The sequence below is a fragment of the Orycteropus afer genome, unplaced genomic scaffold (assembly GCF_000298275.1).
Source record: "Orycteropus afer afer isolate SDZICR_OR568_19922 unplaced genomic scaffold, OryAfe1.0 scaffold00260, whole genome shotgun sequence".
NCBI classification, from domain to species: Eukaryota; Metazoa; Chordata; class Mammalia; order Tubulidentata; family Orycteropodidae; genus Orycteropus; species Orycteropus afer.
In genome coordinates, this window is record NW_006921847.1 from 1791231 (window position 1) to 1815303 (window position 24073).

At 35.9% G+C, this 24073-nt stretch overlaps 1 protein-coding gene across 1 annotated transcript in view; it reads left to right on the forward strand.

The window, feature by feature from the left end:
• Nucleotides 1-24073, forward strand: part of PRKD1 (protein kinase D1) — a 531285-nt gene that overhangs the window by 416274 nt on the left and 90938 nt on the right. Inside the window, exons 6-14 of the mRNA XM_042782200.1 lie at nucleotides 3791-4001; nucleotides 4166-4243; nucleotides 6333-6537; nucleotides 11827-11950; nucleotides 15445-15522; nucleotides 17428-17707; nucleotides 19035-19087; nucleotides 21284-21356; nucleotides 21976-22082. Coding sequence (XP_042638134.1) covers nucleotides 3791-4001; nucleotides 4166-4243; nucleotides 6333-6537; nucleotides 11827-11950; nucleotides 15445-15522; nucleotides 17428-17707; nucleotides 19035-19087; nucleotides 21284-21356; nucleotides 21976-22082 — 1209 coding nt within the window. The remainder of the gene's footprint in view (nucleotides 1-3790; nucleotides 4002-4165; nucleotides 4244-6332; nucleotides 6538-11826; nucleotides 11951-15444; nucleotides 15523-17427; nucleotides 17708-19034; nucleotides 19088-21283; nucleotides 21357-21975; nucleotides 22083-24073) is intronic.

Sequence of the window (24073 nt, forward strand, 5' to 3'; positions counted from 1 at the left end):
AGTTATCAAATGATGGCCTAGTCTTCCTTTTTTTGTCTTGGCTTTTTAGATTTATTTTATACAAATGTATGTATGTGTACTGCTGTTGCTGTTGTGTTCATTCTGACTCATGATGACTCCTTGTGTTGCAGACTAGAACTGTTCCACAGAGTTTTCTAGGCTGTAGTTTTTATAGAGGCTGATCGCCAGTCCTTTCTTTTGTAGTGCTACTGGGTGGGTTGGAACCACCATCCTTTATGTTAGTAGTTGAGAACAAAGCACTTGTGCTACCCAGGGACCTGTATAGATACTCCCAGAGACATAGAAAATTATCCTAGAAGCAAAAGTTTACCTACATTCTCCCTTCCCCAAGGTGTTTGTTATCTACTACAGTTAAACAACTCAAGGAACCTCCTTTACAGCAGTAAGTAAGTTCCTGCTAGAGAAGTCTTCATACATATTCACCCTATCTCAAGATTTTAAAGCTTTACTTTTTCATTTTAGAACTACATGCCACATTGAAAACAATTAGTTTTATTTGAGAGTATTAGAAAAGATAATGATAAATTTTTGTAGTTTTATTTCCAGCTGATTTTGCTTTTGAAAATGTGTAGTTTTTGACAATATATGTTATGTAGTTTGTAAGTCATTATTCTGTATCAAGGTCACATACGGTTGTTTGAATTTCATCATTGCCTAGAAGTGACTGAGGTATAAGCTCTAGGCTATAGAATGATAGCCAGTTATTTTAAACCCATGTAATATTTTTAAATTCCTCATGTACTCCTACCCAGAAGGGGATAAATAAAAGGACTTCTCGGGAATGATTCTAATTCTTTTAGTTTATGGCAGTGTTTATATTAATGTTGTCGTGTTGGATGACAAGAAAGCATTCAGTCTATCAGAGTCTCTGTTACACTTTTCAGTCTGCCTTGTGGTATACTAAATGGCCCAATGTCAAACTGACGGCTAACACAGTCTAGAATTAAAATCCTGTTGTGTTCCAGTTGATTCTGACTCATGGTGACCCGATAGCACAGAACAGAACTGCTCCATAAGGTTTCCAAGGCTGTAATCTTTTCAGAAGTAGACTGCCACATCAATCTCCCACTGAGAGTTGGGAGGTCAAACTGCTGGCCTTTTGGTTAGCAGCCAAATGCTTTAACCACTGTACCACTAGTTCTTCTTAGCCTAGAATTAAAACCAAACTAACCAAACTCACTGCCATTGAGTCAATTCCAACTGATAGCAACTCCCTTTCAGTTTCTGAGGTAGTAAATTTTTACGGAACTGGATTACCCAGTCTTCCTTCTGCGGAGTGGCTGGTAGATTTGAACCACCAGCCTTCTGGTAAGTAGTCAAATGCCTTATGCACTATGCCACCAGAGCTCCAGTCTAGAATTAGGTATCTTAAATTAAGGAAAATGATTAAAGTCCAGCTTTTCATGGGATTTTCCAAATCTGAGAAAATTTTAAGTCTGCAACAAAAGTATGACATCAGGTCCCCTTTCATTCTGAGTATTGAAACTTTCCACCTATGGAAAAAAAAATATTAGTTTCATTTTAGTCTGTGCTTAAAACTAGCCGTTTGGTTATAGTTACTAAAGAGAGGCATATGGAACAAGGGTCTAACCCTTTGGATTTAATTATTCTTCAATTCCGTTGAAGACGTTTATTCAACATATTCATGATTCTGGTTTGGCAAACTTGTAGCTTATCTTTATAAGCACCCTGGGCTTAGAAGCCTTTCCACAGTAATATCCTTTATAGTTTTCTTTATAAAACTGTAAATGTAACTGTAGATATAATGTCCTTATGTAGAGCCTCATCTCAAATTTCTTTTTACTTTACCCAGTGAATCTTCAAATAAAAATTTCTCAATTTGGTAATATACATTATTACCTTTGCGGGTAGATAGAATCTGAGATGGGAAGAAATTGTATGTAATTCTGATTTATTTCTCAACTTGTCAGTTGTTGTTGTTGTTGTTATATGCCGTCGAGTCGGCCCCGACTCATAGCGACCCCTCCTTGGGTTTCCGAGGCGGTATCACTACGGAAGTAGGATTGCCCAACCTTCCTTCCGAGGAGTGGCTGGTGGGTTTGAACCACCAGCCTTCTGGTTAGCAGTCAAGTGCCTTAGGCACTGTGCTACCAGAGCTCCTAACTTGTCAGTAACTTGTCTAAATTAGAAACAAACAGGAAAAAGTTGTAATACATATTGACAAGATGGGAAAAAGCCAGATCACTCCTCAGTTATTTTCCTTCATTTAAGATAGTTAATTGTAATTTTATTAGGAAAGTCAGTTTTATGTCAGACCATTTACAGTACTATAGAGCAGACTCAGAAGTGCAAGAAGGAATCAGATTATATAGCTGAATATAGGTGCTTTAATGTTTGTTTGTTCTGTTACTTTCTACTAATTATATACAAAAAGGCAAAATGATGCAGTCAACACCAACATCAAGGGCTCTGGAAGCAAACACATGTAGGTTCAAGTTTTGGCTACACATGTCAGTTCAAACCCACCACCTGCTCTGCAGAAGAAAGATGTGACACTCTGCTTCCATAAAGATTTACAGCCTTGGAAACTATGGGGAAGTTTTACTCTGTCCTGTAGGGTTTCTCTCACTGGATTCAACTCAACATCAACTCGGCGTGGGTATTTAGTAGCCATTTAACCCAAACAATTTTCTTTAAACTTTATGGCTTAGAGTCCCCAACCATAAAATGTGGGTGACAAGACCTGTCTCGTAAGGTACCTAACACAGTGGTTACTACACTATAAGAGTTTAAGAAATAATTAAGGAGCTTAATATAGCATTAATATAGCACTCCATACATATTTATTCTTATCGTTCCCAAATACATTTATTCGGATGAAACCCAAGTGCATTTCCATGGTGTCCAGGGATACCATGAAATTGTCTGAAGAATTTTAAACATGGTTAATTATAATTCACTTAGTTTTTTAAAAATCTATGTACTGGACTAATTAATAATTCCAAATTGAGAAGCAAGAGTGCACAGTGATATTAATATAACCATAACACCAATATTTGTCTTCCTTGTATAGTTTATTTGTAACCATGTTTTTCAGTACAAACATCATAACTTTAACTCTTTTCTATAGGGTTGAGGAATGATTTAGATAATATTTTTCTCCTTTGGATAAAAAAAGAAATTTAACTGCCGACACTTAGAGCACTTTATCTAGAGAGTTCTCTTTCTGAACTAATTTCATTTTCTAACCATGCACATGTAATACTTTAAAAAATGTCAGTGAGAAAATATGTGCAGGAGGATTAAAGACTGTTTTTTTCTTAGTTTGCTTTAATCTTTATATTTCTTCATTAAGATTAATTAAATTAATTTTTAAAAGCCAAAATAATATTAAAGAACTAGAAATTAGGTTCGTATATCCAGATCCCCAACTCCCTTTCTTTCAGACTGTGAAGACCAGGTAACTTAAATAAGAACCTGTTGAAATCGAGTTGATTCCAACTTTTAGCAACGCTATGAGACAGAATAGAACTGCCTCACAGGGTTTCCAAGGCTGCAACATCTTTCTCCTGCAGAGCAGCTAGTGTGTAACACAGCCAAGAGCTTAACCACTGCATCACCAAAGCTTCTTAAGAAATAAAGGGAGTATAAATTAATGTTAATAGAAAGATAGCTTTAGTTTATTTTTCTCATGTTCTTAAGAATCAAGACACTAAATGTAATAGTAAAACAAAATGAGATTAAAAATAAAAATTAAAATTGATTACTATTATATTCTATAATTCTTTATTATTTTTGAAACTTACAGCAAAAGTCACCATCAGAGTCATTTATTGGCCGAGATAAGAGATCAAATTCTCAGTCCTACGTTGGACGACCAATTCAGCTGGACAAGATTTTGATGTCTAAAGTAAAAGTACCACACACGTTTGTCATCCACTCCTACACCCGGCCCACTGTCTGCCAGTACTGCAAGAAGCTTCTCAAGGGCCTTTTTAGGCAGGGCCTGCAGTGCAAAGGTAAGGATGAACTTGCCACCAAATGTTTGTTACCAGCCAGACTATGATCCCTTAAGTTAGTCACTGACCCACCTGAAATTACAAGTGTTTTGTTTTGTTTTGTTTTGTTTTACAACTTCTTTTTCTGATGAGTTGTTGTTTTGTTTTAAAATCATCATGGTTAGATTGCAGATTCAACTGTCACAAGCGTTGTGCACCCAAAGTACCAAACAACTGCCTTGGTGAAGTGACCATTAATGGAGGTAGGTGGAAATCCAACGTCCTGTCTCTGCTCCTTCTCTGTTAGAGAGTGTGACCCTTAGGACTCAGTGGGTTGTTTTACTTTTATCATTTTCTGTTCTGTTATTTGTAACCCAGCTTAAGGCAAATGATAGTTTGAGTCTGTTCTACTTTATTGTAGAAAAGCACTCATTCCAATTCACTGAACATTGTTTAAAACCAAAGACACTTTCTTGACTTTTATACTATATGAACAGATAGTACTAAAAACTTGAATGTCCAGAATATCTTCCCCAGCTCTCTTATTTTGTGGTCCTGCTTTGTTTGGAAATGCAAAAGTGATTGGAATGCCCATAAATTATACCTCTCAGTCTCTTTCCTCTATCCTCATTCTAAGATAACTTTTCCTCCCCATCAACCAATGAAGGAAAAGGTTCACAGAGACTGTCCTCCAAGGAAGTAGTCACTCATTTCCATCCTCCACTCAGTTACTATTTCTACTATATAATCTGATTGTCAACCACCATCTTTATTAATAAAAGAAACTTTAATTCATCCAATTAAATAATATATGTCCTTTCCTATTGTTGTTGTTGTCATGTACCATAGAGTTAAATCCATATCACAATAACCCAGTAGAACAGAGTAGAACTGCCCCATAGGGTTCCCAAGGCTGTAATCTTTACCAAAGCAGACTGCCACAACTTCTTCCTGCAGAGTGACTGGTGGGTTCAACCATTGCTCTTTTGGTTAGCAACTGAGCATTTAATAACTGTGTCATCCTTTCCTACATCTGAGAATTTTTCTTTGGGAAAATCCTAACTACAGAAGTTAACTTTGAAGGATTCCTAAGAAAACTGCTATAATCTAAAGGAGCTGCTCACATATTCTTTCTAGGTGGTTTTCCTAATAGATCAATTCCGAAACATTTGACTTAGAATCCTAGAGTAATTTTTCCTGTAGACAATGGACTAGTTTATGTCTTCAGGCTGATACCAGTTTTTTTGTGATTCTTCTGGGAAGAAAGATGGTTATAGAACCTAGATTAGCAAATTGAGTACTTTTGTTCCTAAAAAGCTGAAGAACAAATGTTTAACTTTGCTCTAGAACTTTCTTCTCTAGAATAAATACATACCTGGAAGAAGAAGGGAGAGCTCTCCAGGAAAACATGCAACACTAATTTCTGTCTTAGAGACTCCTGCATTTGCTGCCAAAAGTGAAAGCTTGGCAATCTCCTCACTTCCTGGGGCATGTGATGTTGACTTTGTTCAGCCCATGGAAAGGAACCACAGGGAAAAAGTGCAGTTTTTGGTGGTGTTAATTACTATGAAATTTCATTTTCTCATACAGTCAAAAAGTGCTTGGGAAAATGTGAATATTTCAATGTTGGTAGTCTAGTAAATCAGAATTAATTGAAAATCAATCAATTTTCTAATTTTAGAGTATGTTACATTATTACATAATCATAATATATTGCATTACCATCAACTGCCTAGTCCCAAGATTCAATATTATTTCAACTATATAATATCTTAGGGTTTAAAAAGCTGTTGCTTATTGACCAATAAAATATAGTGGACTCAGTGATTTAAAAAAAAAAAAAACTGCAACAGTGAGAATCAATGATTCAGAATATTTTTGCATAAGGTGTATCACCTTTTCCCTTCCAAGAATCTCCATTACTTTTCATGTCCTTAGGCTTGTTATTGTTACGTGCCATCGAGTCGGACCCGACTCGTAGCGACCCCTTCTTGGGTTTCCGAGGCAATATCACTATGGAAGTAGATTGCTCAAACTTCCTTCCAAGGAGTGGCTGGTGGGTTTGTACCATCAGCCTTCTGGTTAGCAGTCAAGTGCCTTAGGCACTATGCTAGCAGAGCTCCCATTCTTAGGCTTAGGGATACCAAAAATAAGTATCTGCCTGTAAAATTGTTTACTCATCATCTTACAAATTCAGAGATATATGAGCTAAAACGAAAAAGAAAAGATAATTCTTCCTCAATTCACATGTCATTTTTAAGGCTTCTAAATGATTTAAGATTTCCTAGATTTCCTTTAAGTCCTCGATCTAGGCATCCTGGCTTATCTTCATGGTGCAAAACAATTTTCTAGATTTGCTTGGTGCTGGGGCAGAGTCTGATGTGGTCATGGAAGAAGGAAGTGATGACAATGACAGTGAAAGGAACAGTGGGCTCATGGATGACATGGAAGAGGCAATGGTCCACGATGCTGAGATGGTAATGGTAGAGTGCCAAAATGACAATGGGGAAATGCAGGATCCAGACCAAGACCAGGAGGACTCCAACAGAACCATCAGGTAAGGGCAGCACTCCCAGACCCCATCAAACAGTTGAACCCCAGTGGTCTTAACTTTGTAAAGCTATTTGATATTTCAATTTATTGTAAAAGAAAGTTAAAGAGTGTCTTTAATTCATTTATGAATGAACTGTGTACTTTACCTGAGGTATTTGGCAATTGTGAAGTCTGGATTGCCTTGGAGGACTGTCATTTTACATCCTTTCCTCACATTGCCTCATTCATGGATTTATTTTCCTTTGCAGATGAGAGATGCACACATTTTTATCCATAAACTTGCTACTAAGTTAATATTAATTCAGAGCTTGCTGTGTGGAAATACAGGGATCAACTCCAGCAGACATCATCTATTTTATAGCTAGTTCCCCTTACAAAGATCATATTATGTCTACACCTCACTGAATTTCAGTGTTTGCATAATTTTATATCTGTGATCTAGTTATTCTTTTTTATTATAACTGATCTCTGTTTTTATATCTGGTCAGCAACTATAGCCACCAGGCCAAACCTGGCTGCTTCCTGTTTTGTAATAGACTTTTATTGGGACATAGCACCCAACTTGTATTGTCTATGGCTGCTTTTAGACAGAGTTGGCATTGACTCGACAGCAGTGAGTTTGAGTTTCAGTTTTTTTTTATGGCTGCTTTTGCACTATAATGCCAGAGTTAAGTATACTATAAAGCCCAGAATATTTATTATCTGGCCTTTCACAGAAAAGGTTTGCCAACCTTTAAAATATAAAGCAGATTGAAACTTTTTTTTTCCATTTTGCTAATGGCTTATTCATCGGCAAGCTGAAATAGTTCATGAAAATAGAGCAATAAAATCATTATATTTTTTAATTTAGTAGCATAATAAATATTTATTAAATACTGGAAAATATTAATCTTGTGAACCAACTGTCTTTTGAAGATATGCATTTCATTTAGTACCTAGGGTTTTGGAGGTTGTGTGTGTGTGTGTCTGCATAAGTGCGTATGGAAAGAGAGGAAGAAGGGGAGAGAAAGAGAAAGGAGAAAGAAAGCATGAAAAATCAGCATAAGTCCATGATCATGTGATTAAATGACAGTTTGTTTACATAGCAGATTCTATTTCTATGAAGTTATACAGAAACTAGAATTCAGTTTGCATAATAAAATCTATAAATATCTACGGTTTTTCCATTAACAAATAAGTAAGTTTTCATTTGTGATTATGAATACAGTGGTCTCAATACACTGTAACAGTAAATTATATAATGTTTTCCTGAAAACTGAACACCTTATAGTTCAACCCCAAAACTAAGATGCTTATTATCTGGCTTTGGATTCTTTAAGTGCACACATAAAGTGCCTATCACTTTTCCGAGAAACCCAGGTTCCAAACTATTGTTGTTAGGCGCTGTCAAGTAGGTTTCAACTTATACTGACTCCAAGTACAACAGAGCAGTCCTGCACCATCCTCACAATTGTTGCTATGTGTGAGCCCATTGTTGCTGTAATTGAGCCCATTGCTGTAATCCATCTAGTGTCAATCCATCTCATTGAGGATCTTTCTCTTTTGCACTGACCCTCCACTTTACCAAACATGATATCCTTCTCCAGGTACTGATCCCTCCTGATAACATGTCCAAATATGAGAGATGAAGTCTCACTATCCTTACTTCTAAGAAGCATTCCAGCTGTACTTCCTCCAAGATAGATTTGTCCATTCTTGTAGCAGTCCATGATACATACAATATTCTTCACCAACACCGCAATGCAAATACAGCAATTCTTCTACAGTCTTCCTTATTCATTGTCCAGCTTTCACATGCATATGAGGTGATTGAAAATACCATGGGTAGGGTCAGAAGCATCTTGGTCCTCAAAGTAACATTTTTACTATTGAATATTTTAGAGTTCCTTTTGCAGCAGATTTGCCCAATGCAATACATTGTTTGATTTCTTGATTGCTGCTTCCATGAGAGTTGATTGTGGATCCAAGTAAAATGAAATCCTTAACTTCGTCAATCTTTTCTCCATTTATCATGATGTTGCTTATTGGTCCAATTGTGAGGAATTTTGTTTTCTTTACATTGAGGTGTAATCCATACTGAAGGCTGTAGACTTCGATCTTCATCAGTAAGTACTTTAAGTCTTCTTTACTTTCAGTAGGCAAGGCTGTGTCAACTGTATAGCTCAGGTTGTTAATGAGTTTTCTTCCAATATGATGGCTCATTCTTCTCCATATATTTCAGCTTCTTGGATTATTTTCTCAGTGTACAAATTGAATAAGTATGGTGAAAGGATACAGCTCTGAAGTACACCTTTCCTGATTTAAAAACATGCAGTATCCCCTTGTTCTATTCAAACACCTGCCTCTTGATCTATGTTCAGGTTCTTTGTGAGCACAATCAAGTGTTCTGGAATTCTAATTCTCTGCATTTTTATCCATAATTTGTCATGATCTACACAGTTGAATGCTTTTGTATAGTCAGTTAAACACACAGGTAAGCATCTTTCTGGTATTCTGTGCTTTCAGCTAAGGTCCATCTCTCATCAGCAATGATATCCTTCATTCCATGTCTTTTCTGAATCCTGCTTGAATTTCTGCCTATTCCCTTGTTGATGTACTGCTGGAACCTTTTTTGAGTTATTTTCAGCAAACTTTTACTTGTGTGTGACATTAATGACTTTGTTCGATAATTTCTGCATTCTGCTGGATCACCTTTCTTTGGAATAGGAACAAATATGGATCTCTTCCAGTCAGTTGGCCAAGAATCTCTTTTCCAGATTTCTTGACATAAACAAATGAGTGCTTCCAGCATTGTATCCATTTGTTGAAACATCTCAATGGGTATTCTATCAACTCCTGGAGCCCTGTCTTTCACCAATTCCATCAATGCACTTTGGACTTCTTCCCATAATACTATCTGTTCTTAATTGTATGCTACCTCCTGAAATGTTTAAACATTTTGGGTGCTTTTGGGTACAGTGACTCTGTGCATTCCTTTCTTTTTATGATGCTTCTGCATCATTTAGTGTTTTGCCCATAGAATCCTTCAATATGCAAGTTAAAGCTTGATTTTTTTCTCTAGTTCCTTTAACTTAAGAAATGCAGAGCTTGTTTTTCCCTTTTGATTTTCCAATTCCAGGTCTTCGCACTTTTCATTGTATATTTTACTTTGTTTTCTCAAGCTGCACTTTGAAATCTTCTGTTCAGATATTTTACTCCATTTCTTCCATTTGCTTTATCTACTGTCTGTTCACAAGCAAGTTTCAGAGTCTCTTCTGACGTCCATTTTGGTGTTTTCTTCCTTTTATGTCTTTTTAATGACCTTTTGCTTTCTTCTTGTATGATATTTTTTATGTCATCCCACAACTCATCTGGTCTTCAATCATTGGTGTTCAGTGCTTCATATCTGTTTTTCAGGTAGTCTCTAAACTCAGGTGGGATATACTCAGGTCGTACTCTCATGGACTTGTTTTAATTTTTTTTTTCAGCTTCAATTTAAGCTTGCATATGAACACTAGTCGGTCTGTTCCACACTTGTCCCTTGGCCTTATTCTAACTGATGATGATGAGCTGATCTGTTGTCTTTTTCCACAGATATAGTCAATTTGATTCCTGTGTATTCCATCTGGCAGGGTCAATGTGTTTAGTCGCAGTTTATATTGTTGGCAAAGAGGTATTTGCAATGAATAAGTCATTGGTCTTGCAAAATTCTATCATACAATCTCCAGTATCATTTGTATCACTAATGTCATATTTTCTAACTACCGATGCTCTTCTTTGTTTCCAACTTTCACATTCCAATCACCAGTAATTATCAATAAATCTTGATTGCATGTTTCATCAATTTCAGACTATAGAAGTTTATAAAACTCTTCAATTTCTTCATCTTTGGCTTTAGGGCTGGTGCATAAATTTGAATAATAGTAATAATAACTAGCCTTCCTTGTTGTTGTTATTGTTAGGTTCCATCGATTCAGCTCTGACTCATAGCAACCCTATGTACAACACAATGAAACAGCACCTAGTTCTGTGCCATCCTCACAATCCTTGCTATACTTGAGCCCGTCACTGCAGCCACCGTGTTGGTCCATCTCATTGAGGGTTTTCCCCTTCTTCACTGACCCTCTCCTTTACCAATCATGATACCCTTCTCCAGGGGGTGGTCCCTTCTGGGTCTTCCTTGGAGGTATATGGATATTATCCTATCACTGACAGCTCTGTTCTTCAGGATAGATCCTGAAGTATTCTTTTTGACAATGAATGTGAAACATTCCCGTTCAGTTTGTCATTCCAAGTGTAATAGACCATATGACTGTCTGATTCAAAATGACCAATACCAGTCCATGTCAGCTCACTAATGCCTAGGATATCCATCTTTTTGCATTTTATTTTTGACAACATCTAATTATTCTAGATTCAGTGCACATTCTAATTATTAATGGATATTAATAATATCCATTTAAAAAAATAATAATATCCAGCTTTTTTTTTTTACATGTTGAAATGAAGGTCCTGAATGATTTACTCCATCCATATCATTAAGATCACCTCTACCTTGAGGAGGCAGATCCTCCCCAGTCATATTTTGACACATCTTTCAGCACTATATCAGAAATGTTTCACTGCTATTCATGAGATTTTCAGTTGCTAATTTTTTCAGAAGTGGACCGCCTCTTTCTTCTTCCTATTCTTTCTATTCTGGAAGATCTGCTGCTATCTGTTCACCATTGGTGACCCTGCTATTATTTGAAATGCTGGCGGCACAATTTCAATTTCCAGCATTACAGTAATGTACAAGCCACCACAGTATGACAACCTGACAGACGAGTAGTGGAGATTCCAAACTATGGTGTTTGAGGGGAAAAAAAAAAATTCACATCCCATTATTTTAAAATTAATTAGACCTGAGCCCACCCGTCAGATAGGATCGGAGTAAGCGTGTAACCAGTCTGGGGATCAAGTGTAGTTGAGCAAGCAAGAAAAAAGTTGCACTTTCAGGGAGACAAGATTATTTGCCTCTATAATTTAAGTTGATAACCAAACAATATGAATATCTACCTGCCACTTTAGAGAAATTGTGAAAGCTACAGTATGTGCTTTCAGAATGCTCCTTTGTAATTTTAAATTAATTAAATTTTCAAATACTGTAGATTCCAAACTATGGTATTTATAAAACCATTTTACATTTCACTAAAAATGGGATGTGAATTTCTTTTGGCTATCATTTTAAAAGGCTGAAATAGGTCTTATGCATGTAAAGAAGACAATCTGTACCTAAAAACATTTCTTTCCTTAAATGTTTTGACTTTTCAAGTCCATCAACAAGCAACAATATCCCACTCATGAGAGTAGTGCAGTCTGTCAAACATACGAAGAGGAAAAGCAGCACAGTGATGAAAGAAGGATGGATGGTCCACTACACCAGCAGGGATGCACTGGTAAGTTCCCCAATGAGCACTGTTCTACTGCTAGTTTAGTTGCAGGAGTTGCTAATGCACACTGAGACCTGTGAGATATCAGAGTTTCTGGGAGCAGATTGGAGTCCAGCCATGAGATAAGACCAGGGTGAGCACATAAACAGTCTGGGGTCAGAAGTAGTTGAGCAAGCAGATGAGTGAAAAAAAAAAAAAAATGCAATTTCAGGGAAAAAAATTGTTTGCCTTTATTACTTAAGATGATCACTACACAATGTAAATGCCTACCTTTCACTTTAGAGCAATTCATGAAAGGCACAGTTTGTACTTTGAGAATGCTCCTTTGTAATATTAAATTAACTAATTTTAATATTTTTAAGTTAACTATTAATTTTAAATTAAATACTACATTTTAGGGAGGCAAAAAACACTGATAAATTTATATGTTTTTCAAACATTTATTACATGTGCACATATAAACTAACCCATTCAAGAATGTAATAATCCTAAAACAGTTCTGGTGTTAAAAGAAAAATGAAAAGAATGTAGTAACCCTATACTTTATTAGATAAAACACAACACATTTAAATTTTTTCATCTAATCTGAGTCTCTTCATTACTTGATGCTTTCCTAATAGTTGATGATTGAGGCTGAGCATGTGTGTGAGAGAAAATTTGATCCCTCTTAAAGGTTAAATTAAATAACAATTAATGATAAGTTCATTTGTTAGTCACTAGTAGGAGCTCCTGGTAGCATAGTGCCTAAGGCACTTGACTGCTAACCAGAAGGGTGGTGGTTCAAACCCACCAGCCACTCCTTGGGAAGAAGATGGGGCAATCTACTTCTGTAGTGATATTGCCTCAGAAGCCCAAGGAGGGGTCGCTATGAGTCGGGTCCAACTCAACGGCACATAACAACAACAACAACAACAGGCGCTTTGGTAGCATAGTGCCTAAGGCACTTGACTGCTAACCAGAAGGCTAAAGGTTCAAACCCACCAGCCACTCCTCAGAAGGAAGATTGGGCAATCTACTTCTGTAGTGATACCACCTTGGAAACCCAAGGAGGGGTCACTATGAGTTGGGACTGACTCGATGGCAGTGGGTTTAGTAGTGCTTCAGGCGCTCTGGAGGCATTCGGATTTAAACATTTGGCTGCAAACTGAATGGTTGGTGGTTTGAACACACCAGCAGCTCCATGGGAAAAAGATGAGGCTATCTGCTTCTGTAAAGATTTACAATTAGAAAGCCTTCTAGGGAGCTCTGGTGGTGTAGTGGGCAAGCTCTGGTTGCATAGTACCTAAGTCATTTGACTGGGTTAGCAGTCCAAACCCAGCAGCCATTCCTCAGAAGGAAGACTGGGCAATCTACTTCTGTAGAGATAATGCCACAGAAACCTAAAAAGGGGTCACTGTGAGTTGGAATCATCTTGATGCAGGGAGGTGTTTTTTTTTTTTTTTTTTTTTTTAAATAGGGCAGTTCTTTATCTTATAAGGTCACTATGAGAATTGACTCAATGACAGTATGATTGGTTTGGTTGATAGTGTTTCCCTCATGATCTCCTATCTGTCTCTTTAGATTAATATAAGTAGTCCCCGGGTTTCAATGAGATCTGTTCCTAGTTGTGTCTTTAAGTCGAATTTGTGGACGAGTTAAAACAGATGCATACAGTTCTTATTCAGCCTTATTTTAGCACAAGAAAAGGCTCAAGACTTTTCATTGATTTAAAAGCTGTTTGTGCAGCAAGTGAAGATGATCATGATGAAAAACTTGTGAGTAGGTCTTACTTGCTGAAAGCAAAGACTTGAAGCACTTACTAATGACGATCAAAGACTACAGCCTTCAGTATGACTTACACTTCACTATAAATAAAACTAAAATCCTCACAACTGGAACAATAGGCAACATCTTGATAAATGGAGAAAAGATTGAAGTTGTCAAGGATTTCATTTTACTTGGATCCCCAACCAATGCCTATGGAAGCAGCAGTCAAGTAATCAAACAACATACTGGGTTGGGCAAATCTGCTGCAAAAAAAAACTCAATAAAGTATTTAAGAGCAAAGATGTCACTTTGAAGACTAAGGTGCACTTGGCCAATGCGACAGTATTTTCAGTAGCCTCATATGCATGTGAGAGATGGGTAATGAATAAGGAAAACTGCAGAAGAATTGATGAATTCAGTTCTTACTGATGGGGTTAGTGAAGAATGTTGAAAATACCATGGACTGCCAGCAGAATGAACAAATATATCTTGGAGGAAGTCTAGCCAGAATGTTCCTTAGAAGGAAGAGTGGTCAGACTTCATGTCTCATACTTTGGACATGTTGTCAGAAGAGACCAGTCCCTGGAGAAGGATACCATACTGGGTAAAGTAGAGAGCCAACAAAAAAAGGGAAGCCTCTCAACAAGATGGATTATCCCAGTGGCTGCAACGATCAGCTCAAGCATAGCAACAAGTGTGAGATGGCACAGGACAGGCAGTGATTGGTTCTGTTTTATATGGGTCGCTGTGAGTCAGTATAACTCAGTGGGACTGAATAGCAACAGGAATTGAGTTGATCATTTCAAAGTGAGGGCTAAACTTACATAACATTAAAAGGCAAGTGCAAGTACAAGTTGTAAGTTGAATGTTTGTAACCTGGGGACAGCTTGTAGATATCTAAAACAATTATTCTATCTATAGTCTCAACCTTCTATATTTGATAGCTACATGACTTATTGTAGGACCCAGCTGAGCACTATCTAGTTCTAACTAGACATGGAATAAAATATTTAAAGTGCATTTAATGTATTTAGCAGGCCTAAAAATGGTTATAGAAAGGACAAGGAATGATGTTGGGGTATTTTGGTCTTAAAAGATGAACACAGACAGACACACAAAAACTCACTTTAAAATAATGAAAGAGACCTGGAGTAAATAAAGACCTGATTAATAAATCATAGAAGATAGATCTATAGTGAGCTTAAGAGAAGACATTGTTGATGACGTAGCATCAACCCTACCCTCCAAAAAAAAATTACCTAACTTTGTTTCAACATTAATAATTCTTCCATCTCTGATGGAAGCCAAAATATCTTGCTGGATCTGCATGGTATTACTTATGATCTAAAAAATGAGCATATATAAACATTAAATGTCTTACTAAGACTTTTTATTTCATCACAGGCCACAAATCCTCCTTTAGCCCTTCAAGCAGCCAAATAATTTTATAAATAGTGTTTAATGGTGTTACTTACTATGCACATACTAAGTGCCACGCACTGAATTAGATGCTAACTAACACATCATCTCCTTCATTACTCATAACTTTGTGATGTAGACACATACACCTCTCTCAGAACACTTGCTAAACAGTCAAATTTCAGAATCTAAAATTAAGTGTGGGTCTGCCTGATCCAAAGCCCATTAACCTTCCATATTAAATGCTATGTCACTATTGGAAAAATGTTTGCTTTTATTAATCTTGTACATTTTTTAAAGTTTTTAAATGATTCTAACTCTAATTTGTATTTCAGAGGAAACGGCATTATTGGAGATTGGATAGCAAATGTATTACCCTCTTTCAAAATGATACAGGAAGCAGGTACTACAAGGTAAAAATGTCTCTTGATTGGGCTCTCATACCCCTTTTGCTTTTGCATGGTAATATGGAAACAGTAACACAAAATACATAGCAAGAGACATGATTTTTTTACATTTTCTCCAGGACATATTTTTTCTTCTGTGTAGTTCACAAATTTCTGGGGAATCAAGTTATAACCTCATTATTCATCTGTGATTTCACATTCTCCTCAAAATTACTTCTGGCCACGTGGAATGATGGTAGCAAAAGGAAGCTTAATTGAGCATGTTAGCAAGGAATGTGTGATCCCACTAGAAATTTAAGGTCACAAAAGATTAGCTAAAAACAAAATCTTAGATCCACTATATCTCACTTTTCCTTGTATCTTTGGCTCTGAAGCACATTTCTGGTGCTAAGAAACATTTTATAATTTTTTCATGCATGCCAACAATAATGTTCATGAGGAACAGTTCCATCTAGAGAAAAATTTGGCAGCAGTTTTCATTCTTTCTTTCTACATTAAATATCATGTGGCATAATGAAGAGTAAAACACCAAGCTTAAAGAAATACATAGTGAAAACAGTAGACACTTGCTTTTTTTCAAAATTAATCAGACTCAGATGTAGGGAATCTAATTCCTCATGGTCGCTTTACACAGCTCTAACAAATGTTGGAAACTCATTAATTTTAAAATTAGTATTTTTATTTACAAAATTATTTCTAAAGCATTCTATACTTAATTGTAGGGCAATGTGCCAATTACTTTTTATTTTTAAATTTCAAAATCATTTTAAAAACAGCTAATTTTATTTTATTTTTTATATGTGTTATGGTATCCCTCATTTATTTCAGAATAAATTTGGTGTATATTTTTTCTATCAGTAAATATGTTTTATTTTGAACTTTTTATTGTGATTTGGGTGAAAGTTTACAGAGCAAATTGGTTTTCCATTCAGCAGTTCATTACACATTTTCTTTTGTTTCATGATATTGATTGCAATCCCCATAATGTAACCACTTCCTCCTTGTGCTTACCATTTCCCTTTGTCCTCCTTTCCTATTCATCCCTACCTTCTGGCTTTATCACTGAGCAAATGCTGCCCTTTTGATCTCTGGTGGTAATTGTTCTAAACAGGATGTACCTCCCTGTCTCTCATTTGGCTAAAAGTTGAGCCCTGGGAGTAAGTTCAATTTCAGGCCTGTAGAGTGACTAAGGGCCATAGTTTGGTGGTTCCACCAGTCTCTATTAGACCAATAAGGCTGGTCTTTTTTATTATTTTGAATTTTGCTCCATATTTTTCTCCCACTTTCTCCAGTATCTCACAATGTGATCCCTTTCAGAATGGTTGGCAGTGATAGCTGAATACCAATTAGTTCTGGTCTCAGGGTAGTGGAGGCTGACGTTCACACAGTCCACTATTCCCTTAAACTAATTGAAAAACAACTCATTTTAAAACCAATCTCTGTGGCATTCCTCATTAAAAATATTTAGCTAGCTAAATTATGATTTTAACTTGTGTATATTCAAGTTATAGGATTGATTTTCAGTGCCTTAAAAAAGTAGTTAAAATTTTAAAACAGCAATATATACCCAATGCATTTCAAAGTGTTATTCTATGCAGTTATACAAATCATCATTTATATTCTAAATTGGACTTTGATCAAGATTCAAATTTATTATTCTTAATCATATTTACTCCTGTCTTGTGAAGATAATAAAAACGTCACTTACCTTTTCTAGAAAAAAGATATGGAAAAATTTCACTGAGTGAAACAATTTTTAATTTTGTAAGTAAAATTGTGTGTTATAAACCCATTCTCTATAAATTATCATAGCTATTGTTAATGTCATATCTTACATGTTCCAGAGATGAATTTTATTTGAAAGTTTACTCATTTTTGCTAAACTAAATTTAACAAATTTTTTTTCCATAGGAAATTCCTTTGTCAGAAATTTTATCTTTGGAACCAGCAAAAACTTCGACTTCAATTCCTAATGGGGCCAATCCTCATTGTTTTGAAATCACGACAGCAAATGTCATATATTATGTAGGAGAAAATGTGGTCAATCCTTCCAGCCCACCACCAAATAACAGTGTCCTCACCAGTGGCGTTGGTGCAGATGTGGCCAAGATGTGGGAGATGGCCATCCAGCGTGCCTTGATGCCCGTCATCCCCAAGGGACCCTCTGTGGGCTCAGGAACCAACTCACACAGTGAGTTTGCCAGTTTTCTAACCATAGCAAGAAGCTCACTCAGCTTCCTACCCCTAATTTGGTAAATATATATCCTGCCTTTCCCAGGAATAGAATGAAGAACACCTCCTTGGGAATGATTTCATTTACTTTACTTTCATCATCATCACTCACTGCCATCGAGTCAATTGCAACTCATAGCAACCCCTCCTTGGGTTTCCGAGGTGGTATCTCTATGGAAATTTATTTTCAGATGGAAATAGATTGTCCAACCTTCCTTCTGAGGAGTGGCTGGGGGTTTTGAACCACCAGCCTTCTGGTTAGCAGTAAAATGCCTTAGGCACTATGCCACCAGAGCTCACTACTTTACTTTAGAATTTCTAAATAAAAGCTGCATCACATAATAAGAAATTGCATTCATCAAATAATCCTGTTTTATTTTCTTTTTAATCTTTTATTAAAATTTTAACAACCTGATAAACTCTGCATGTTAGGAAATGTCAGAATCCTAGAACTAGTGGTTATAAAATAGAAACAGAATCTAATCAGCTTAAGGCTAACCTAGAGTTAGTCTAGGTTAGTTTATTTTCATATTTGAACCAATATATTTTGCCAAAAATACCTACCATGGTACTGTGTGCACAGTACTTAAGTGTATAGAGTACTTTAACTCTCGATAATTTTACCCCGGGGGCAGGGAATGTGTGTTCATTGGTAGCATAAGGCAGATTTTGCCAAAATACAACCAGAACCAAGTATAAAAATGAGTGTTAAAAAAAGATATATATTAGAGGGATAGCTGTATAACAATGTGATTTTAAATTTCATAATGGAGTCTGTGAATTAACCATTGTTTTCTATATTGGAGACTTCTATCTGTTGATCTACTATTGCTGTTTTTATTATTTCTAAAAAGGACATACTTACTAATGCAATATATGTCTATTTTGGTGCTAAGAACTTTACAGGAAATATCTATTTTAACCCCAAAATAAGGTTAATAGGTATATGTTAATGATTTTCCTGTCGTACAGCTGAGGAAATTAAACTGAGATTAAATTGTCTAAGCACATATCAGAACTAGAAGTGACTGAGGCGATATTTGAACTTAAACCTTTGTAACACCAAACATTATATTAAATTGATAAAGTATTTTTCAAAACTAACTACATAGTCTTAATTTTAAAAAGAAAGAAATATTCTAATAGATGTTTTCCTAGAAAAACCTAATTTCTATGATTTGTTTAAAAACAGCCCTGCAACATGATTGGTTTACTTATCTTCATGTTACCATTCTTACTGACTATTTCTCTGTGTATGTTTGTACTTTTTTGACATGTACTTCCAGGAGATATTTCTGTGAGTATTTCGGTATCGAACTGCCAGATTCAAGAAAATGTGGTGAGTGTATATCTACTAATATAAAATTTAGAACTCTTTATGAAATTAAAGCATCATAAACTACGTTTTTATGTACATAACATAATTTTTCAGTATTTTCCAGAAAATAAATAGCCTCTATTTGGGTATTATCCTCCCGTAAGATTTTAGAAACGTTACATGATATGGATTCTTTAAGTGATTTTGCAATATTCTGTTCTGTAAAGTCAAGACAAATATTATTCATCTCAGCTAGGGGATTATAATGCAGTGCCTGATTTTTCATATGTTTGCCCAGCTTGGTATTAGGATTTTACATGATGTTATACAATACCAAATAAAATAAAATAAATCCTTGATCAGCATGAGTAGCTCCAACATGCAGTTGTTTTTGTTAGTTGATTGTTACCAAAGAGTGCTGTCATATAACAAGGAGTTTCAACATACCATTTAAACATATCAAGACAACCTCAGGATGAATAAATCAGATTTTATAGGCCCTAATTATAGCCCCTAGCCACCTATCCCACAGTAAGTATATCCTTTGAGCTCAGTTTTGGAGAATTAGAGATCAGACATATTATGAAATGTTTGCAGAATGTCGTTTGTTTGTTACACTTTGTCACTATAGCAAGTTACCAATAAGTATTTAGGCCTTTTCCACCACTCCTTATGACCCAGACTTACCATCTGTGTTGCCTTCAATACTTAAGACCAAAAGAAAGAAAGCAGTTTACAGCTTCACTTAACAATGATGTGAGTTTATTTTTTCAAGCATTGCTGTTGTTGTTGTTGTTATGTGCTGTCGAGTCAGCCCTGACTTATAGTAAAACTCCATGAAGACTTCAGCTCAGTACAAGTATAGTTTTACAACTGTTGCAAGATTGGCATTAAGAGGAGACAGGGGGAGCCAACAATGAATTAGAGAGAATTAGGTAAATTTCATAGAAATGATTAGATGAATTTTTGTGCTGTCTACTGTGAGATATGTTTCTAAACAGCTGCAAATACTTATCGCTCTTGCTTAGCTTGAAAAAAGTGTTGGGAAGTAGAGGTAACTCTATAGACCTCTTGGGAAATTCTGGATAACTGTGCGGTTATTCCACCTTCTTTGATGTCCACAAGTGTCCGCTGAATATTCTGGTCTATCTTTGAATTATCAGAGAAAGCCCAATATGGGTTTTTGTTATAAAGGGAGTAGCTTGAACTCAGAATATCGGAGGAGTTTGTAATCCATTGCTTTGTCTGCAGACAACACTAAACTCACCCAAAGAATACTCTGGAAGAAATACAGGATACGCACAACTTGCAGTTGTCTTTTTAGGAGGAAGGGCAATGCGAAGGGTAGGAGTGAATATGCTAGGCAAAGGATGGACTTCTCATTCTAAGTAAAAATTACTTTTTTTTTTTTTTGCAAGGGCAAAGACAAAGCATGGAATACATATCTACAAAGCATGGGTATACATATCTACAGATGAATGATAAGCAAAGGATAGGATATTACTGGAACACTAATTTCAAAAAGTAATGTGTTTTCATAAACTTGGTCATTAAAAGGACTATCAATTCTAGATGAAAACATACTACTTTATTCACCAGTTATTATCTTAAAGAGAAAAGAGTAATATATGGAATTTCCAGAAGTGGAAAAAAAAATGGAAGAGTTTAGCTGCTTCACGAATGAGAATTTCATAATGGATTGCCATCCATATTTTGGTGTCTCCAGTTCACTCACAGTGATTCAGCCTCCTTTTCCTTTAGGTTCATATGGATGTGGGTGAGTGATTAAGGGAAGCAGGCTAACCATGCTACCCATGAAGGTGAAAGTGACTGGAACACAGACATGTGGTTAGGAGCCATGATTATTTAACCTAAAATTTCTAAATCACCGTCCAAATAAAAAAATCCTTCTTTGAATACGTATTGTAAATGGTGTATAATTTTAAGTCTTACTTCTCTGCATTGAAATACATTTGAGGGCCCATTAGAAAATCTCTATCACATAAGATCAGAAAAGATTTCAAGACATTACAATATTGCATTAAAGAAGAATGTGCTTTGAATTTTGAAGTCACAAATTTCATCCAGCACTTATAATTCAGTTATTTCTGTTGTTTACAACAGTAGTAATACCAATATATTAAGAAAATTATCATTTATGAGGACTAAGATTTTATTCTACCTCATGTTTGTTTTTCATTGGACTTGCACCTCTAGGACATTAGCACCGTATATCAGATCTTTCCAGATGAAGTACTGGGTTCTGGGCAGTTTGGAATTGTTTATGGAGGTAGGTCAATTAACTAAAATTTTTTTACATAATATGAATTTTTAACTTCTTATGCATAGAAGGATAACATTTCTAGGAAAAACATAAAGGACAAAACCTATGTGTACATGTTTGTATATGTGTGCCTCCCTGTCTATTTTACCTACCTTCATTGAAGTTTCTCTTATAATATTCACTATTTAGAAAACTGGGCATATTTCTGCTTTGATAGAAAATTTTTCTGCTCATGAAACACTTGTTATACTTAGATATTGACAATCTCTATACACATTGCTAAAGCAATTTTTTGAAACAAAATGTTCAAACAACAAGGAAGTTGTAATTAATAGACAAGTCAGTTTCATTTTCTTTTGGCATATTTGATATCCTATAGCTTTCAATCACCTACTTCTGTTGTGTTGTAAATTGTGGCAAATCTTAACCCACGTATATTTGACTTAGAATAATGGAGCTAAGAAGTAAAATCTTGGTGGATATGAGTCAGTGCTCCTCATGGATGTTAATTTATTCAGTGAAACATCTTTATAATTCTCACGAATGCCCATGTCAATTTTGTTTTCCCTTTAATAAAAATGATATTTAATAACATTGTGCTGATATCTCGTTTTTTGTTTTAAAGGAAAACATCGTAAAACAGGAAGAGATGTAGCTATTAAAATCATTGACAAACTAAGATTTCCAACAAAACAAGAAAGCCAGCTTCGTAATGAAGTTGCAATTCTACAGGTACTTCTTTAATTCTCATTTGGGGCTATAAAATCATTGTCTTCACATCTGCAAAAGAAAGCAAACTTCTCAAAATCAGTGCCACAGATATCTAGGCACTGATTACTTTAAGTAATTGTAAAGGGGAATCAAACATAACTGGTGACTTCCTTCCTGGGTCTAAGCAGCAGTTGTTCTTTATTCTGTATTTAATACTTGCCGTTGAGTAGATTCAACTCATAGCAACCCCTCCTTGGGTTTCTGAGGCGGTATCACTGTGGAAGTAGATTGCCCAATCCTCCTTCCGAGGAGTGGCTGGTGGGTTTGAACCGTCAGCCTTCTGGTTAGCAATCAAATGCCTTAGGCACTAAGCCACCAGAGCTCCTCATTTAATACTAGCTCTTGGTATACTATTAATTTCCATTAAGTCAATAATGTTTAAGCATTTGTGCATAGTGAACATGCTGAGGTCATTTTTTTTTCACATCATATGAGACTTTGCCCTGATAAAAATTCTTTCTTTATGCTGTAATAAATATATGAATGGGCACCGTAACTGTCAGCATATCAGGTCAATGTGTAAGATGTACAAGTACAAGTGTCAGATCATCTGGGTTTTACTAATGTCCTCTTTGTCTCTCATTGTAAGCTGTTCATTTTTGAGCATAACACTTATTTTCTGTCATTAATATAACATTCCCTTTTTACTAACAAATTTTCTTAGTAAAATGTATTAGATGGCATGTATAATCTTTTACCTTTAAAGCTTTTTCTTCAGAACAAAGGGAAATTGATTAATTGTTTGCTTAATGTAGTCATAAGCTATCCAGTCTCAAAAATTTAGACCATGGATAAATGCCCATTTTTACATAACCACCATATAATTCTCTGCTTGTCTTGCAAGCCAGCCATAATGTTCTAATTCATAGTTGTATTGGACAGTTGTCATTTGAACTTTGCTAGTGGAGTAAAACAGGTTATATTTCTTCATTTATTCTTTCATTCAACTATCATTTATTGAGTTTTCAACTTCCATATAAAAATTTGGAAAAGACACATTTTCTGCCCTGCAGGAGCTTATGTATACAGATAACTCAAACTCACTGCCATCGAGTCAGATCCAACTCATAGTGACCCCTCCTTGGGTTTCCGAGGCAGTATCACTACAGAAATAGATTGCCCAATCTTTCTTCCAAGGAGTGGCTGGCTGGTGGGTGAACCTCCAGCCTTTTGGTTAGCAGTCAAATGCCTTAGGCACTATGCTACCAGAGCTCCTCATGTATACAGATAGACAAAAATAATAAAATAAATGGTACAGATATCCTACTGTACATGAAAAGATAATGTTAGACTCTCCTGGGACTCAGAATTTCTAAAGATGACATTTTTGTACTTTGTGACCACTAGGCTAAAGTAAAGACGGATCACAGTGTTCTACTTTCATGGTGAACAGAACTTCAGATCTTAAGATGGTGATTCATGGCTTTATGTTTGCTAATCAGTAACCAAAAAAATGATACAATTATTCTTAACTTCACAACACTGGCATCTGAAAACTTAGTCATTGACATTTACTAAACTTGATATGCTCTTCCTTTCTCCACCCCAGGTGGTTTTCTGGAAGCAGATTGATTTGCTGTATGCTAACCTCCAGAAAAAGGAGACTTGGTGTCTCAGTGATTAAGCACTCAACTTCTAATAAAAAAGTTAGTAGTTCAAACCCACCAGCTCATCGATAGGAGAAAGATGGAGCCATCGGCTACCATAAAGCATTGGAAACCCTATGAAACAGTTCTACTCTGTTCTGTAGAGTCGCTATGAGTCAGAATCTACTCAATGGCAATGGGTATTGGTCAACCTCTAGAGAAAGCATATATACCAGAGACCTTCAGTCTTCCTTCAGAAGTTGAGAAGAGATAATTTCATGGTTAGCATGGTGTGGTAGTTATGTTTGTGTGTCAACTTGGCTGGGCCTGGTTGAGTGGCTGGGCAGCTGGTGGTAGTTATTCCCC